Raw genomic sequence first — 20041 nt, forward strand, 5'->3', positions numbered from 1 at the left:
ATGGAAACTAAAAAAAGAAAGAAAACACTCAAAATATCCAGATAAACCACTATGAATATTTTAGCACATAGATGTACATACATAAAATACTCTTTTGCAACATGATTTTCAATGATTTTATCTTATGATATGACAAATATATTTAACTAATCTCTGCTGATGAGTAGCTAGATAATTTACAATTTCTTTCAATTATAATAAACACTGCCATGAACATCCTTAAAAACAAATCTTTGGATATATCTCTATTTTTTTTGTAATAATGAGTGTGAATCCCCAAATTCAGTAGAGCAGCAGCTAAGTGTCAGCTCATATTTTAACTTCATTAATCACAGAGAAAAAAAAATGGCCCTGGAAATCCGTGGTCTTTCTTCCTGATCCAATCACTTAATTATCCTAAAAGGTAAACACATGGCCCCAAATAAATCCAATCTGATGTAATTGCAATTTTTGTCAGTTAACATTAACTGAAAGGAAATTCAAGATATTTATTCATAACCAAAAAAGATTAGTAGAGGCCCAAAGAAGTAAGCCAGGCCATGAATATCAATAACAACAACCGAGGCTCAGAGGGCCAAGAAAATTGATCATATATGTAAAAACTGGCAGATCTAGACTCAAACTGAGGGTGTGTGATTTCAAAGTCATACAGGCCTCACTAGACCTCACTGCATCACACTGCCCTCAAGGAATCTTTAATTTTTGGTGTCAGGCAAAATATGTGCAAATAAACATAATTTAGGTAGAGGAAAATGAGTGCCACAAAAATGATGCAAACACAAATATTTTCTTTATAAAATCAGAGAAGTCTTAATGTATGTGATATGCACAATTAAGGATTAATTCATTCAATAATTTAATAAATATTTGAGTACCTATTTGGGGGAGTACAGCTGACTGCCAACTAACTAGCAAAATCCATGCTCTCTACTTATTCCTGCACACAGAGTTAGACATTTTATACTTAGATGAGGCCATTAAATTATGATTTAGTCAGTGGAATTTGACTGAAAGTAATATGAGCTGTTTTTAGGACTGCTAATTGGAAGCTGCCACATCAACTTTTCTAACCTTTCCTCATCCAGCTAGCTGGAATGGAAATGATGCCCAGGTAACCCTAGAAGCTAAGCATTGAACCCTTAAATACAAAGAAGAAACTGAGGGTTGATGAGGGTGAGGGATTGGGGGGGGGGATGGGTGATGGGCATTGAGGAAGGCACTTATTGGGATGAGCACTGGGTATTGTATGTAAGTGAAGAATCATGGGAATCTATTCCCAAAGCCAAGACTACACTGTATACACTGTATGTTAGATACCTTGGCAAAAAAAGAAAAAAAAAAGAAAAAAGAAAGATAACAGTCAGCTTAGGTCCCTGAATAACTATATGGTTAAAAGATGCCCTGCCTATTTGTTCAAGATGAAGAAAATGGATTGTACTTGCTCAATCCATTAGATATTTTATTGTCGATCTAATACAAAAGTTGGCCTACCCTAATATATATAGACACTGTGACATAATAAACTTGTCATGCCTTCAAGCAGCTTATAATTTTATAGGGGAAGGAAGTGAAATACATATGAATATATGACACAGTATCTAGTAGGAGGAAACTCTGGGAGTATAGGAGTGCTTAATCTCATCTTAGTGATTCCAGTGATAGAAGTTTTCCCCCAAAGAAATGCATCTAAGTTGAGCCCTAGTGCATATGTGGGAATGAATTATCTGGGAAAAGTAGGAGGAAAGGAAAAAAGGAAGAATATGCCAGGCCCAGAAGGAACATGTGCAAAGTGTGAAGTATTCAAAACAAATTGATATGAAGGATTTCTACAAGTAGAGAAAGGGGGTGAGACATTCTTAGTGGAAGGAAAAAATGCAATGTATAGGAGAGTGGACCATATTCCTTTGGAGTACATGAAAAGTGCAAGATGGCTAGTACATGGCAGGAGCTCAGAAGATGACATGGTTGAGTCATTCTTTTTTTAAATAAAAAAAATTAACATTCATTTATTTTTGAGAGACTGAGAGAGACAGAGCGCTGGTGGGGGAGGGGCAGAGACAGAGAGGGGGACACGAATCTGAAGCAGGCTCCAGGCTCTGAGCTGTCAGCACAGAGCCCAATGAGGAGCTCAAACCCATGACCATGAGATCATGACCTGAGCCGAAGTCAGACGTTTAACAGTAAACTGTACTGGAAATAGTACATTTGCCCCTCTGTGACCACTTTCCACCCTTTTCCCTGCCCAAGATGGCTGACCCCTATGCATTACATCAACCATATCTGTGTATCTGGCTTATGTTTAGGTCTTCCAATGCAAGAGATCAGAGGCAGGAAGGAGGGAGAGGTTAGAGTATTTATGTCCTGGGATCCTTTCCTGAGAAGTTATCTAAGGTTGGCTGTGTCTCTTGCTAGAAGGTCAACTACTGTCAAAGCAGCCTACTCTACACAACTCTCTCTTCCCAAGTTCCAATAACCTTTCTTTTTTCTAAGGGTGGTCACAGTCTTATATTAATTACTAGCCCCAGGTTCTTGTACATCATTTCTGGTTCTACACGCCATCCATCCCTAATATAATGGCTCTTTATAAATAAACTTTCCTCAGATCATTCCTATTTTGGGTGTACCATCTGTTTCCCTTTGAGACCCTGAAAGAGATATAGTCCTGTGAATACAGGAATCTACATGTTCCGATTCATTTCTTCAGGCTTTCACACATTCAAGAGGTGCTGATGTCAATTTGAGATACCTCCCCAGATGTAGCAGATGTCAGTCCTAGCTGCTTGTGGCATTTCTCAGTACCCTCTGGCAAATCTCCCTTGGGATCTTTAGGAGGTCTAATTCCCTGAGGCCTGGGTTATGAGTCCTGAAAAAGAGACCCTCTATGATGAGAGAGTTGAGAGATCTTTAGTTTTATTCACAGAGATTTCCTCCATGTTTCTTTCATAGTGTAAGTTTATAGTAAGTTTTATAAGAAACTTACCTGAATTTCTGACCTAAGGCCATATAAAGGCCTTATCCAATTTCCATGATATAAATGCATGATGATTTCAAGCTACTAATGATTTAAAAATCAAATTACAAAATTGCTGAAAGGTTAATAATCAGCTACTGCAAGCTAATAAGTACAGCTCTAGCAAGCCACCTCCACAGGGACTGATATGGTTGTATGTCAATCTGTCTCATCTAAGAATTTTTTGACTTTTGGACACAACCTATCTTTCCAAATACCTTTCACTCTCCAACTCCCAATGTCTCTACTGATATCAATAATGCCCTGGAAGGTCAGAAGGATAGAGTACACTATATCTGTTTTATTTATTTTTAAGTATTTATTTATTTATTTTGAGAGAGAGAGAGAGAGCGAGAGAGCGAGTGCATGTGCTGGGGAAGGGGCAGAGAGAAAAGAGAGAGAGAATCCCAAGCAGGCTCCATGCTGTCAGCATGGAGCCAGATATGGGGCTTGATCTCACAAACTGTGGGATCATGACCCGAGCCAAAATCAAGAGTCAGACACTTAATCAACTGAGCCACTTGGGTGCCCTATCTACTGTATTATGAATGATGAGGGAAAATGATGTTATCCACCTGAAGTTACATTACAAGTAATTTTTAACATCACTTAAATTATTATTTTGTTTTTATTTAATTTATTTTTTTAATTAAATGTTTATTTACTTTGAGAGAGAGCAAAAGAGCTGAGGAGGGTCAGAGAGAGAAATTCCCAAGCAGACCCTCCATTGTCAGCACAGAGCCCAGTGTGGGACTCAAACTCACAAACTGTGAGATCATGACCTGAGCCAAGATCAAGAGTCGGACATTAACTGACTGAGCCACCCACATGCCCCTATTTTATTTTTAATAAATATTGTCTTTTCACAAGTATAAAATTATAGAATTTTAAAAGTATTTTTAAAACCCTAGAGAAATAAAAATCTACCATAATCCTACCATCCAAAGACACCAGTTAAAAGTATTGTATGTGTGTGTATTTAATATATGAGTAGGATTCCTACTATTATGATAATTATATACAGTATTCCACCCTACTTTTGCTTTATACAAGATCAGCATTTTTCTGAATTATTACAAATGACTGAAAGCCATTTTTAATGTCTATATAATATTGCATCAAGTTGCTCACTATAATTTACCAATATTGGGTTTGCACATTTAGGCTGATTTGACTTGCTGTTATTATCAATCACACTATAATGAACACCTTTGTACACACATATTTTTCAATATTATGTATATTTTCTGATTGTTTAAATCTCAAAACAGTATTGACAGGGCTAGGACTCAGATTTTTAGATTCCCATTCCTGATCTCTTTCTACTACATTTTCCAACTCTTAAACTACTAAACTACATGGACATTTAAATATAATGCCATTTAAAGTTTCCATGCAAATGTTCAGGTTTTCTTAGGCAAAAGGAATCACTTTGAAATTTAACCTAAATGCAAACATAGCCCTCAATTATTATCTTGTAAGAAAATGTTCAAGGGTAATTGGTAATAACATTAAAATTAATGATAAAACTAGAGTATTAGTGTATTAAGCCAATTTGCTTTTGTGGCCTTTGGTTTTATCTCCCCAATGTTAACACACAGTCATTTCTCTGTTCTGTCCTTAGAGTTGCCTCCCTGAGTCTTCATTCATTTCTGTAGAAATGGACTTCAAGCTGTATTACAAAGCTATAATCATCAAGACAGTATGGCACTGGCACAAAAACAGACACTCAGATCAATGGAACAGAATAGAGAACCCAGAAATGGACCCACAAATGTATGACCAACTAATCTTTGACAAAGCAGAAAGGAATATCCAATGGAAAAAAGATAGCTTCTGCAACAAATGGTGTTGGGAAAACTGGACAGCAACATGCAGAAGAATGAACCTGGACCACTTTCTTAAACCACACAAAAATAAATTCAAAGTGGATGAAAGACCTAAATGTGAGACAGGAGACCATCAAAATCCTAGAGGAGAACAGCCTCTTTGACATTGGCCATAACAACTACTTACTATACATGTCTCTGGAGGCAAGGGAAACAAAAGCAAAAATGAAGTATTAGGACTTCATCAAGATAAAGGCTTATACATCTGGGTGGCAAACAGACATAAGAAAAGATACTCAATACCACTCATCATCAAGGAAATTCAAATCAAAAGCACAATTAGTTATCACTTCACACCATTCAGAATAGCTAGAATCGGGGAGCCTAGGGTGGCTCCGTCAGTTAAACAACTGACTCTTGATTTCAGCTCAGGTCATGGTCTCAGGGTCATAAGATTGAACCTGCATTGGGCTCCATGCTGGGTGTGAGCCTGCTTAAGACTCTCTCCCTCTCTTTTCCCCTCCCCTGCTTGCACACAATCTCTCCCCTGCCAAAAAAAAAAAAAAAAAAAAAAAAAAAAAAAAAAAAAAAAAAAAAGGAAAAGAAAAAAAATACCAAAAGCTAAAATCAAAAATTCAAGAAACAACAAATATTGGCAGGGATGTGGAGAAATAGTCCTCATGGACTGTTGGTTGGAAGGCAAACTGGTGCAGCCACTGTGGAAAACAGTTTGGAGGTTCCTAAAAAAGCTAAAAAATAAAACTACTCTATGATTCAGTAATCACACTACTGGGTATTTACTCAAAAAATACAAAAACACTGATTCAAAGAGATGCACGCACCCCTATGTTTATGGCAGCATTATTTACAATACCAAATTCAGAAGCAGCACAAGTATCCACGGACACATGAATAGATAAACAAAATGTGGTATATATACAATGGAATTTTATTAAGCCATAAAAAGGAATGAAATCTTGCCATTTGCAACAACATGGATAGAGATAGAGAGTATAATACTATGTGAAATAAGTTCAGAGAAAGACAAGTATCATATGATTTCACTCATGTGGAATTTAAGAAACAAATGAGCAATGGAAAAAGAGAGAGATACCAAGAAACTGAATCTTTATGATAGAGAATAATCTCATGGTTACAAGAGGGGAGGTAGATGTGGGGATGGGTGAAATAGGTGATAGAGATTTAAGAGTACATTTATCATGATGAAAAAATTAGAATAGGATAGGATAGGATAGGATAGGATAGGATAGGATAGGATAGGATAGAATGAAATAAAATAAGAAACAGTATGGCTACAGGTCTCATAGATTTGGGACAGCTTCTTGACTCTTCCTCTGACTAGTTATGTGATCCTTTATGTGCCTTATTTTCTTCACCTGGAAGTGATAATCTCTGACTTTCACTGTCTCCTAGAGCTATTATGAGGATAGCATGATGAAAAATCATTTTCTAAAAAATAAAGTGTTTTGCACACTGTTTCATGTTATAACCAAAGAGTTAGACAGACTGGGTTCAATAATAATTCTTGCATAACAGTGGAGTCTTTAGACAAATACTTCTCTGTACTTTAGTTTCTTCCTGTGCAAAATGAGGGCTTTGGGCTAGGTGATCACCGAGACTACTTCCTTCTGAGATGTTGGCACCACATGTCACAAACACAAGGTTTCCTTACTCATGTCCTGGCCTGTGTGATTAGAGAGAAATCATGCAGCACATTAGCACAGTGAGTGCATTATTTGAGGTTAATTAACGGTAGCCACTATTTGTGCTATACAAAAGCAGGAGGTAAGATCTGAATTCATGTTTGATCACAAAGCCAATGTTTTTTTTTTTTTCCTGCACCATGTTGTTACATTTCAGCCCCTTTACCTGGAGTAAAGGAAAAGGAGGTAGTATGGCAGCAGAGAAGAAAGTGATGGGCTTGCCAGTCAGTCCCATGAGGACTCTGCACTTACTTGCTGTAAGAGGCTCTGCTCTGCACTTACTTGCTGTATGATCTTGAGGGAGTCACTTATCCTCCTCACGACAAACACGACAGAGCTAAGTTAAATTCTCCACTCCAAAGCTTAAGCTATTAACCAGTACTATACTATAACAGGAAAAAGGATTAAGATTAAAATGAGCAACTCTACATTCAAATATAAGCTCTGTCATTTTCTAACTCTCCTAAACTATCTAGGCAAGTTACTTCATCACCCTGAGCCTTGGTATCATATGCTCATCTGTAAAATTGGGAAAGTGACAGATACCCTTCCCAAGGTTCCAAGAGAATCAAAGCACCTAGTACAATGTCTGAAAGCTGTTTATGGCAGAAAGATATACACTAAACTTGAATTAAATTGAACTGGACTCCCTACAAGGAGACTGGAATCGTAATATTTTAGTCCAGTTTGAATATGGAGAGATCTTGGAAGTCACCACCTTTAGGTTCATTAACCAGCAAATTATCTGCCCCTCACTCATTTCCTCATTTGTCTCACCATCCCATGACTGGGATTGTATCATATATCCTTTCTTTTTTTTATTGTTAAAAATGTTTATTTATTTTTGAGAGAGAAAGAGAGAGAGACAGGGTGTGAGCAGAGGAAGGGCAGAGAGACATAGGGACGGAATCCGAAGTAGACTCCAGGCTTTGAGACGTCAGCATGACCCGACCAGAAGTCGGATGCTTAACTGACTGAGCCACCCAGGCACCCTGCATGAATCCTTTCTTTCTCTCTTCCTTTCTGTGCTCCCTTCCATTTGAGTTCTGAGGTTAAACAATTATAATAACTACAGTGCTTTCCCAGCATGCCCTCTAATTTGACTGGGAATGCTGACAGCGATAGGGATGGTCCACCCTCCCTCCCAGTGCAGGAATCCCCCCCCCCCCACCATCTCCCTGACAGATGGCCATCCTCCTTCTACTGAGGCAGCTCTCGAACTCAGCACACACTGAGAGCCCCCCTGTTGCTGCACTGGTCTTATTGGTAGGATGCACTTTATAAAACTAAAGGAAATGGTTAGAAATTGTTACCAAGCTCAAAGTTTTCAACTTTTATTTGAAGGCAATGCGTCAGCAGTGAGGAAAGTGATAGGTAGACAAGTCATTCCCAAGTGGGCTCCGGGCTCTGCTATGCATTTACTTGCTGTATGATTTGTGACAAGTCATATATCTTCTTGCAGTTTCTATTTCCCCATCTGAAACAGCGTGGATAATAATCTGTATTTTATATAGAGTAGTGAGGAATATCAGTATATCTATTTTTTAAAATAAAATTTGATTCAGATAACTGAGAAGTGAAACAGACAAAAGCACATTTGCTCTGGTGGAAATAAGAGAGAATGGCCTGCATTTTCAGTGAATTTTCTCCTTGCCCTATGCAAGAACTCTTCAGGCAGCACAGAGTGAAAATCACCTAGATTGGACAACTTTGCTGTACTCTGTGTAAAGAAATGATGGCACACAGAGGTTAAAGGACTTACTCCTGATTCATTCCATGAGCTTCTAGAAGACCCAGAGATGGAATACAGACTCAAGTGTATGTTACTCCTACCCCACTGCCTTATTTCTAGTTCTACATTTCCTCAGGTCACATGATTCTTTCTGGAATATGTTTTTTAGAGTTTTTCCGTTTGTTACACATTCAAAAAGACCCTCCCCATGTTTTTCTCATACCCCTCATTCAATCTTTACGAAGCTTCAGATCCTTCTGCACTTGTTGACATTCTTCAAAATATTCTTATACTTTGGGGGCTTTTTTTGTAAAAGGAGTGGGGTAAGGAATACAGGTTTTACTTTTTGTTTTGACATAATTATAGATTCTCATGGATTTCCAAAAATAGTACAGAGAAGTCTTGTGTACCCTTCACCCAGTTTCCTTCAAAGGCTGCATCTTTCCTAACTATAGTTGTGAATAATGAATAACAATTTCAAAACCAGGAAATTTACATTGGTACAACATGTGTGTATAGTTCTACACCGTTTTATCACATATAATCACCACCACAATCAAGATACAGAACTATTTCATTACCACAAAGAGTTCTCAGATGCTACTGCTTTATGGTCACACCGACCCCACTCTCCCTTACCATTCTGTGACATTACACACACATAACTTATCACAGTCTATTGGTGATGACATATACCAAGCTGATTGAAGTGCAAAAACTACTTCCTTTTAAGTCCCTTTACCTTACTACGTATAATATTATGTTAAATATTTCCTCCACATACATTGTGCATCAGTGTTATAATTATTGCTTAAACATCGAACATAATTTAGAACACACAGAGCTAAAGGAGTTTATTGTATTACCTATATTTTTACTCTTTGTGTTGTCTTTTTCCTTTCTGACATTCCAAGAGTCCTTCTGCTATCATTTTTGTTTCAAGAACTTCCTTTTCCCATTCTTTTAGGGGAGGTCCTCTGTTGAATACTCTTAGTTTTTCCTTCACCCAAATGTCTAGATTTCTTGAAGAATGTTTTTTTGCTGGATATTGGATTCTGAGTTTACAGTTCTTTTCTTTCAACATTGAAGAAAACTGTGCCACTTCCCTTTGGTCTCTATAATCTTGGATGTCATCTGTTGTGTTCAAAATTTCCCCTTATGAGGTAAGGTGTTACTTTCTCTCACTGCTTTCAAGATTCTTTCTTGCCTTAGTTTGATTATGATGTTTCTTGGCATGGATTTCCCTCATTTTTTTTTTTTTTTTTTGGTTTTGGGTTCATTCACTCTCTTGAATCTATAGTTTTATGTCTTTTGCCAAATTTGAGGAGATTTCAGCTATTTTAAACACCTTTTTCACCACTCCTCAAATTCTAGTGACATGAATGTCACGTTATTGGTCTCATAGGTTCCTGAGGTTCTGTTCATTTTTCTTTTTAGTCAATTTTTTGTCTATTGTTTAGATCTAGTAACTTCTATTGTTCTATCCTCAAGTTCACTTATCCTATCATCTGTCCCTGCACTCTCCTATTGATCCTTCTTCGAGTGTGTGGCAGAAGTCCAGACTTATGTGGTCTGACATCATGTAGAAGAGGAAAGGATTCATTACTGACTAGAGGAATGAAATACCCAGTTCCCTACTTTTTTCTGACACCACCTGGTGGAAGGTTGGAACAAAGACGGAAGTCTAGGTTCCTCACCCCTCCTTTGTTGGTGAGGGTGGAAATGGACAGTTTTTTTACCATGGTGTTCAGCTAGAGTGGGCAATTATTGTCTCAAAGTTTTCTGTCCTACTAGGCTGACCACCCCCTCCCCCTTTTATGTCTTTTGTTCAGCAAGAACAGGGTTTGGGGAAGATTTGTTTTTCACCTATGACCATTGGCATTTCCGGGTTAGGTTTCTGGCTTCTCAAGCAACCATTCTAGTATATGAAGCAAAAATGAAACCCACGGAACTCACCAATATAGCATTTCTCAGGTCCTGAGAGACTTAGCCAGTCTTCCCTCTTCTCTCCACCTTTCAGGTCTTTTATGTTTGTTACGTAAATAAGGTATATGCTTTTAGCTATACTTAGTGGGAGAAATAGGGAAGAGTGCATCTACTCCATCCTTTCCCAGAATGTTTGTAATGTCTTTTCTTTTTAATGCATTTATATTTGTTTTTTTAGAAACTCAGTTTTGACACTATACTAATGCCAATATTCTTAAGACACAAGTTCAAATGAGAACAAAAAAGAACAAAATGGACATCTTACAGCTTCTAAACTAGTTTTTTTTTTATTCAATGACAATCCTTAATGCTGTCCAGATTGCAGTAAAACTGATAGAGACAGACCAAGAGTAGCATTTTAAATTGGTGGAACATATTTTGAGAGCATGCATAGCAGAAGCTTATAGCAATTAATCTTGTAATCTCTCCCTTAGGAGAATCTCTCTGATTCTAAAAAAATAATTTGACAAATCTACCTATTATAATATTATCTACTTTAGAAAAAATATATTAAAAAACTAAATGCTCACCAACAGAGATATAATAAATTGTGAAAAGGAATAGAATATAAATGGGTATATATTTTTGATATTAGATTGCTGCTACATGAAAATGTGCTCATGGAAACAAAAACTAAAAAAGAATATGTAAAATTAAAAACAATTGTTAGATTTAGCAGAGGGATAATGTATTAATTCATTTATTTAACAGATATTTATTGAGTATGTACAATATACCAAGCACAGTTCAAGGTGCTAAGGATACATAAGTAAACAAAAAAAATGACAAAAATCCTTATTCTCATGATGCTTACTTTCTAATAGATATAGAGACAGCTAACAAAATAAATAATACATTATAGCTTGATAGATGGTAATAAGTGCTATACAGAAAAATAAAGCAGGAGGATTAGGTATATGGGGGGCCAGGGGATATAATTTAATTTTAAATGTATGACTTACTTGTTTTGAAAAATATTAATCCACAAATTTACAATTTTTCAAACAAAATAGTATTTTTGTAACAATAGAGTAAAGCCCCATTATTTCAGAAAATATATCTTTAATTTCAAAATTTTAGTTTCTTTTTTCATAATATCAAGGATAAAGATTATCATTACATTAAGAATAGTACAGAGTGTGGGGCACCTGGGTGGCTCAGTTGGTTAAGCATCCGACCTCAGCTCAGGCCATGATCTCCTGGTTCGTGAGTTGAGCCCTGCATCGGGCTCTGTGCTGACAGCTCAGAGCCTGGAGCTTGCTTCGGATTCTGTGTCTCCCTCTCTCTCTGCCCCTCCCCTGCTCATGCTCTGTCTCTGTCTCTCCCTCAAAAATAAATAAACATTAACAAAATTTAAAAAACAAAGAATAATATAGAGCTATTGCTATTTGTACATAGCTATCACTATGCTTAATTCAAAAGAATATGTATTACAACTGCCCGTTTACTTGCTGTCTGTCTGAGGGCTTGTATCTCTTTCCTGAATTTTCATAGCCAAACATTTTAAAGAAGTTTATCTCACTCATTATCTCAGACAGCTGGCTTGAACTCCTGCCACGTCAGTAAAATGGCACTCAACAAAACCCCTAATAACCTCCACATTGCTACAAGCATTGGACATTTTAATACTTAAGTTATCTTTGACCATCAGTAGCAGTTGGCATTGTTAGTCACTTCCTCTTTTTTAGAAAAGCCCTCTCCTCTTTATTACATGACACCATACTATCTTGGTTTTCTTCCCACCCCTCTGGTCAGTTCCTCTTATCCTCTTTGGTGAGCTTCTCATCCTCTACCTGACTTTTAAATTGAAGGATTTCTCAGAGGCCTATCCTAATCTTCCCTCTTTAGTCCATATGACCTCCCTCAGACATCACATCTGCCCCCACCATTCTGGTTATCATCTACAGGCTGATGACTCCTGAATTTGCATCTCAAGATTCCTCTCTTGAATCTCTCACCAATATATCCTACTGCCTACTTGACATATCTACTTGAATATCTCTCAGAAACTTCTAGCTGAATGTTTCCAAAGCCAAGCTAACCATCTCCTTTTTCTAACCAAATCTACCAAAGCTGTCTTTCCTCCTATAACCTTTGTCTTCCATAAACGGCACCACCACCGCTTCTGTGGCACATGCCAGAAAACCCAGGAGTCATCTAGAACTCCTGCCTCTCTTTAATCTCCACATCTAGTCAATCAAAAGGTTAAACTGATTCAGTCTTCTGTTAACCCTCAAATCCCTCCACTTGTTTTCATTGTTACCGTTATCAGTCTAATCCATCATCAGCTGTAGCCTAAGGTATTACAAAAAACCTCCAAACAACTGTCTTCCTAAGATATTTTCTATTAAGCAATAAGACTGAACTTTCCAAAATGCCATTCTGGTCATGTCGTGCTCCTGCTTAATTTCTTTAAGTGCCTTCAGAATCAAGTCCAGTTCTTCACCTTGGCTTACAAAGCTCACCTCAGTCTCACTCCTACATACCACTCTAGTCATCTTCTCTTTAGAATTTAAGGTTCCAGGGGTGCCTGGGTGGCTCAGTCGTTAAGTGTCTGACTTCAATTTAGGTCATGATTTCGCAATCTGTGGGTTTGAGCCCTGCGTCAGGCTCTGTGCTGATAGTTCAGAACATGGAGCCTGCTTCATATTCTGTGTCTCCCTCTCTCTCTGTCCCTCCCCTGCTCATGCTCTCTCTCAAGAATAAATAAACATTTTTTAAAAATTAAAAAAAGAATTTCATGTTTCAATCATGTTGGCCTTTGCTCATCAAAGAGGTAATGTTCTTTCTCATCACTTGGCCTTCCAACACATTCTATTTCTTCACACATATCTCTGCCTACTATGATCTTACTGCTTTTGTCTTAGTTCTCAGCATAACACACCTAAGGAAGGTCTCTTATCCCTGGAGCAGCTTAAGTCTTAAATGCTGAATAGTTTCCACAGCATGCTTAATTCCCCCTGTTATAACAGTTATCACACTTTACTGTAGTTTTATGTTTCATGTCTAGCCCAACAGACTATGAGCTCTATCAGAACAGGAATTATATCTCTCCCCACTATTTTGTTCTGATGCCAAGCATAAGTCTTGGTCCATTGTAACTATTCAGTAAGGATTTATTGACAGGGAGAAGGAGGGAGGGAAAAAAGAAAAGGAGGGAGGGAGAGAAGGCATAACGCTTACTCAATTAGTCTTGAGTGAGTCAGGAAAAAAGAAAAGAAATGGGCAGGGAATTAAATGAGTTAATAAGCTATTTGAGACTTTTTAAAGTTATCCATTTCACATATGTTTCTTATAAAAACCTCAAGAAAGCTATTTTGCATTTTATAGTAAGGAAACTGAAGCTTATAAAAGAGTTGTTATAGCTCATCATGTTATATCTTCAATCTGGAAATCCATTTCCTTAATTTTGTTCATGTCCCATTTCCTTGAGATCTAGGTGAAGTACCAAGTGCATGCAAAGCTTCTTCTTTACTCTCCATAGCCGTAATCATGTAGTTTTCTTCCTCTTCTCTAGTCCCACATCATGTTTTACATAATTCCCTAATGTTTATTGGCACAATGCTCCTTATACTGTACTTATTTCTGTTTGTGTTCCATTTAAATTTTTAGAAAATAAAATCTTAAAGAAATAATCCATATCACATTATTCATATTATCAGATTCATATGATCACCCCAGAACCTAGTAGAAAGTTAGATGTTCAATAAAATTGTGTTAAATGGAAGCCACCTCTAAGGTTTAGTCTAATCTTCTCAATCTACTATAATGGACAAGTCAACCAGAAAAGTTATTCCAGACCTACCAAAGGTCACACAGCAGTATGTAACTCTCTGCTTATTTGGGTCTCCTTTCCCCACCTTCTCCATGCAGAGAATATAGGAGGAACAGTAAACTTGGAGTCCTGGGGTCTCTGGCTAATGCCACCACTTACTGCTTGTGTAAATATCCTAGGCTTAGTTTCTGCTTAGGTAAGAATACAGATTTTGGCTGTCTTTTAATGCCAGTCCCTGCAGTGGCTATCAAAAAGCAATCTCAGCCTTGGACAATATTAAAACATATTAATGCATTGTGGTTGCAGAAACTTGAGCTAACAACTAACACTTCTTAAAAAGTCTAATATGGAAACAAAATTAGAGTGAACTAAAATAGGCAGAAAAACTGCAAAAAAAAACCTTCTCCATTTTGTTGCTAGGTATTCTCACTTTATCTCCTCAAGGCCGAATAGCCTTGAGTGGCCATATATTTGCACAATGGCTTTTTAGTTGCTTCTTTTGCTCATCTTCTTTCTACAACTAATTGATTTCCAGACCTGTACTAAGGCCTGAAGGCATCTTTACTTGACATCAGTTATGACCCCTATAACAGAAATGAAGAAGAATGTTATATTTCACCTAGAAAAGTACCTTTTCCTAATCTGGTATATATTTCATCCAGGAAAATAAGAATTTTCAATACTTTTTATGAAGTAAGAGTTTTTTTCAAAGCCTGGTTGAAATATTAAAGGAAGTGAAGCCCGCAGGTAAGAAAAGTATCAGAAACGTGTCCTTTTGTTTGGTTGCCTTGGTTTTGGGAAAACTGGAATTAGGAAAACACTAGAGGAGCTATTCTAATACTGGGATCTATAATGTATTTGTCAGTCTTAAGCCAGGCTGTTGTCTAGAATCCTAAATTGTGATGCACTCCACAGGGCCAATAAAATCTAATATTAAGAGAGCCAGTCATGTACACTTTTTGTGTTGGCCTAAAAACATTTAGAATAATGACTATTGCAAGACAGGTTCTGGTACAGGTAACTGACACAAGAAACAGAATAAAATCCTAGGCAGAAAGCACCAAAGGGCAGAATGAATCCTTGGAGCAAACCAGTAGCAAAGAGAGAAACAATTATGGCAGGTAAAGATCAGTTAATAAAATTCTAAAAAGAAAGTTCTCTTTGAGAACAGATCTCTTCTGTCATATTCATACTGTATCCCCAACATCTAAGATAGTACATGGCACATTAAGATAATAAAATCCTACTAAGTAAACAAATATCTCAGTCTGGATTGAAGAAAGGGAGCTATGAAAGAAGTGAGTAGCTTTGCATCCAAAGTCTGGGGATAGCAAAGTAAAAAAGACAAGAAATGAGGCATATCAACAACCTGATTTGCTCTGGTACTTAGTGCCTTACTGGACTGATGAACTACAATAAAGTCAATTCTGAACATTTAAACTCTTTCAGACTATTAGAGAAGCCCAATGACTGGATAATGGCTGCTTCTGAGAGCCTGCCAATATTGGATAAGAGCACTAACTTAATCCTCAGGTATTATAATATAAATGCAAGGGCTCATTAATATTTCAAAATCTTGTCAAGAGCCCTGACAGAGAGGCCCCAAATGATAATCCATATGAAACAAAACAAAACAAAATGATTAAGGCTTAAGGATTTTAAAAGCATGAAAAAAGAGAAGACTCCAGCATTGAACAGTTGGGGAAAAAGGATAGTGATTACCGTTGCTGGGTAAGATCCTAACACAGAGCCTAATAAAAGAAGTACAATGTTATTTTGAGGGTTCTCATGAGCAGATAAACAGTGATGTCCTTTTGTTAGCAAGGTTTGAAGTACACATCTACACATATACCTATTAGCAGAGAGACATGCTATATTATTATCCACTGGGCTGAATTCAGAAACTCAAAACAAAGGCTTATCCCTTGCCCAGATCTCATTGTCAAAGGAGATCCAGGAACAGGAGTATAGTTGACTTGATGCAGCAAAGCAAAAAACAGGCCCAGGAAGATATTTTTATCTTTTAATAAACAGTTTTCATTATCATTGAATGCCTACACTTTCATAAACCTGAGCTTCATAGCCCAGCATTTATAGAAAATTGCCAAGTATCGTTTGTAGATAAAAGCACAATTCAATATTTATGAATTGCTACTTTTCTATAAATATAGACATTTGGAGATGATCTCCTCACTAGTCATTAAAATTTGAACAGGGATCAAAGCTAGAATAATATTAACAATTCTCACATTTGTATAGTGTTTTACATAATACTATTAATAATAGATGACATTTATTGAGCACTTAGCAAGTGCCAGGCACTTTACATGTAAATTCTCATAACAAATTCAGTTTAGTTCAACAAGCATTCAGTTAATACCTACTGTGTGATAGATGAATAACACTGGTTTCTGTCTTTAAAAACTCTCATCTTGTTGCATTCAATCAATGTTTGTTGAAAGAATAAATGAATGGATGAATGAAAAATTAATTGGTTTGAATGGTAGTGTGAGGTAATAAAAAATGACATAGGCTCCTCCTTTAACTATCTATGGTCTTGAGAAAGTACTTAACCTCTCGTAGCCTCTATTTTTTCATCTGTAATATGTGAATATTTAAGCTCTCCCTTGTAAAACTGTTATGACAATAGTGACAGCAAATGCTCTCAGTAAGTGAGAGCAGTTATCATCATCATCACTGCCATAATTATTTCTATTACTAAGCAAGCTTATCAAACTCTCTTCACCCTTCTATAGCATGGGACAAATATAACTTTAACATCCACAAAGCACATAGCATCTATACAAAAACACCACAAACACCAAGCAAAGCAAGGGAAATCTACTAAATTGCAGTTCCCAGTGCTCTGCTGGTACAACATCTGTGTTCAGGCTAGGAAACAAAACAAAACAACATAGCATCAACTTCAATTATGTTTCCAAAGATACTATGATAAAAGACCAACAAGACAGGAAGTTCACCAAGTAACAGACTGTACCTTCCTTCATAATAGAATGCTGGTCACTCCATATATGGAACTATGTTCCCTATTCCAACATTCTCAAAGAATCGTACCTAGAGCCCAGACATCAAGAAACTCATCTTACTCCTGTCAATGCCAGTGAGACTAAGCACTGGCCATCCAGCATGTAAACTTTGAGATCTGGACAAATTCTCCAACCATAAGTGGGTCCCATTCTGTGGGTCACTTACCATTTGGGTCTGCTAGTAGATTTCACCATAGGGGCCATTCCATCTCTATAAAGACTCTTGGTTTTACTGAAGTTAACAATGTTGAAGATGACTCTCTGAAAGAAAGGGAAAAGTTTATCAGAAGACTATGCTATCCAAGTTCCTTTTCCTGCTAATTAGGAATGGAAACAATTAGCAGGGTTAAAGGAAGCCATATGGACTATTTGCCACCAGTATAGTGAGAATAAATGGTGCCCACAGAAATACAATGTGTTTGTGCCAGTTTAGTGTAATAGTCAAGAGCACAGACTCTGTAACCTGGAAGCCTGAGTTTTAATCCCACTCTACCACTCTCAAACTGTGTGACTTTGCCAAGCTACTAAACCTTTCTATACCTCGGTTTCCTCATTGGAAAATGGAGATAATAATAGTACCTAGGATTTAAGTTAATATATGCACAGTGTTTGGAACCATTCTTTGTACATAATTAATGCTACATAAGTTTTAGCTATTATTATTAACTGTGCCTCTCTCCAGCATGACCTAGAATTTACATGGAAATGAACAACAGTATTGTTAGAGTAACAGTAGTACATTTGAAGTTCAACCAAACTAAAGATAATAATTGAGTGCAAAACTGATGTTAAAAAATTCTGCAACTGCTCAGCACCCCTTTTACTAGACCTGGAGAATATATGTCCTCTTTTGCGCCACTTTTTGTTATCCTCTGCTGGGGCAAGTTGTACTGAGCTCAACCCTAATCTCAGCAACAACTCATAGAAGCATAGGTACTTCCCCTCTCTGGTCCTCAACTTTAAAATGGGGGAGTGGAGTGTTCTAGATGAGTAAAATCTTTCCAGAAGGATAGTCTAGTTAAAAGAGATTAGCTTTTGTTTTAGTAGTCAACTTCACTATAGGTGAAGAAGAGAGATGAGGAAAGATAAGGGAATTGGGGTTAAAAGACACTTTGTGGCTCCTGAAATAGTCCAAAAAAAAAAGAGGATGGGGACCAGAGCAAGGGCAACCAGAATAGTTGGGAAAAAAAGGAAAATTTTCAAAAGGTTACAATATGCTGGGTTTTCTATCCATAGGCAATTAAAGAGAGGGGAGCATCAAAATTTACATATTATCTCACTTAGCAAACATTTATTGTGTGAGGTATTATATAATATTTAGTCCAGGAATTTTGTTCATTTTTATAAATTTTTAAATATTGTTCTATAACTATACAAAATATTAACATATCCATTTTACATATGTGGAAGCTGAGCTCAGAGAGGCTAATTAACTTGTCCAAAGTCATGCAATTAACAGAAGACTTGATATTTGAATCCAGGGAATAAAAAGATAAGTAAAATGTCCGTTATCTCTACCCTTGAATTACTCACTAAGGTTCCAAAATTCTATAATTCTAACCAAGTCTATTTTCTAAAGTAAGGGCAGGAATAAATATAATGGTAATTTTTTAAGGCTTTAACATTTTTTCTTCTTAAAAGAGAAAATCAAAGCTATTTTCTCAGGTTTCATATTCGGGACTACCATGAAATGCTTTCTTCTATGAAATAAACTCTTAGGAATAACATGTTTTCCTTTCTCCTCAGAGACCTACCTATTGACCCCATCACCAGGCATTTCAGTTGCAGACCTCTCTTCTGTCATTAAATTAAGTCATCAAGAATGTCTAAGGCTGTTCAATTATTAATAACATGGACCTGCCTGTTGTCAGTTCAATTACTTCTCCCAGCGTCTTGGCCACTGTCTGATTTAAGAAAATCAATATCAAGGGGACAAATTGCCTTTGAATCTCACAGGGCTTATTCCCCCCTTTCTCTTCTGAGATTTTCCAAGTGTCAGATCCATTTCCGGTGAACCTGGAAGTTACACTGCACTTTCAGGATCTAGATTAATACTGAATGCAATGAAAATCCAATACATAAATAATGTTCATATGTGAAGCTGGAATAAAGAAATGAGAAAGCAAAATATCTGTTGATCATTAATATCCTACTAAGTTCCAGTAAAATTTCCTAGGTGTTTTAAATATGCTATATTATTTAAATATTCCATCCATAAACAAAAACTGTCTATTTTAGCCTAGTTTTAGATGTGAAGAAATTGAAGCTAATAAAGGACAATAAAGACTATACTTCCTCTATGACATCCCGTGCAAAAAGAACACCATTCTCCTCTCAAGCTTTCTTTAAATGTTTTGTAGTCTGTTTAGCAAGGCAACATGTGGCTATGAGAATCAAAGGTATTTGGAAGTAGGCAGTGAAGGAAATCTTGGCTTTCCATATTTTACACTTCAGTATCTACTATTTACACCAATGCATCACAAGAAATGGCATCCATAAGGTAATGGTAATGACAATTATAATAATAGCTAACAATTCCTGAGTACCTTCTATGTACCAAATTATGAGTTCAGCACTCATTCACACTATTTCAATATGTTTCATATTAGAATCGCCTCATTGTATGTTAGAATCATTTGGATAGCTTTTAAAAACTACTGACTCTTGGGCCTCAACACCAATCACAGTCTCTGATATCTGATGTATTATTTCATTTGTTTTGAGGATAATGAACTTTTTGGACAGGGACTATTTATTTTCCTTTATTTATGGGTGAGGCAAGTAATACTGAGTGTAAGTAAATTAAAATCACATAAATAATAAGTAGTAGAGCCAGAATTTGAAGCAAGTCCATTGACTCAAAAGTAATAAGATCATGGACATTCCAGACAGATGCATCTGAACTGAAACCCACCTCTCCACTAGTTCTGTGAGTTTG

At 36.8% G+C, this 20041-nt stretch overlaps 1 protein-coding gene across 2 annotated transcripts in view; it reads right to left on the reverse strand.

Annotated features, from left to right (window-relative positions):
* The window catches only part of AGBL4 (AGBL carboxypeptidase 4), a 1479620-nt gene that overhangs the window by 708896 nt on the left and 750683 nt on the right, over positions 1-20041 (reverse strand). For both annotated transcript variants that reach the window (XM_043574931.1, XM_043574930.1), the window contains exon 4: positions 17270-17364. In XM_043574931.1, the coding sequence (XP_043430866.1) occupies positions 17270-17364 (95 nt within the window). The remainder of the gene's footprint in view (positions 1-17269; positions 17365-20041) is intronic.

The sequence above is a fragment of the Prionailurus bengalensis genome, chromosome C1 (assembly GCF_016509475.1).
Source record: "Prionailurus bengalensis isolate Pbe53 chromosome C1, Fcat_Pben_1.1_paternal_pri, whole genome shotgun sequence".
In the NCBI taxonomy this organism is placed as follows: Eukaryota; Metazoa; Chordata; class Mammalia; order Carnivora; family Felidae; genus Prionailurus; species Prionailurus bengalensis.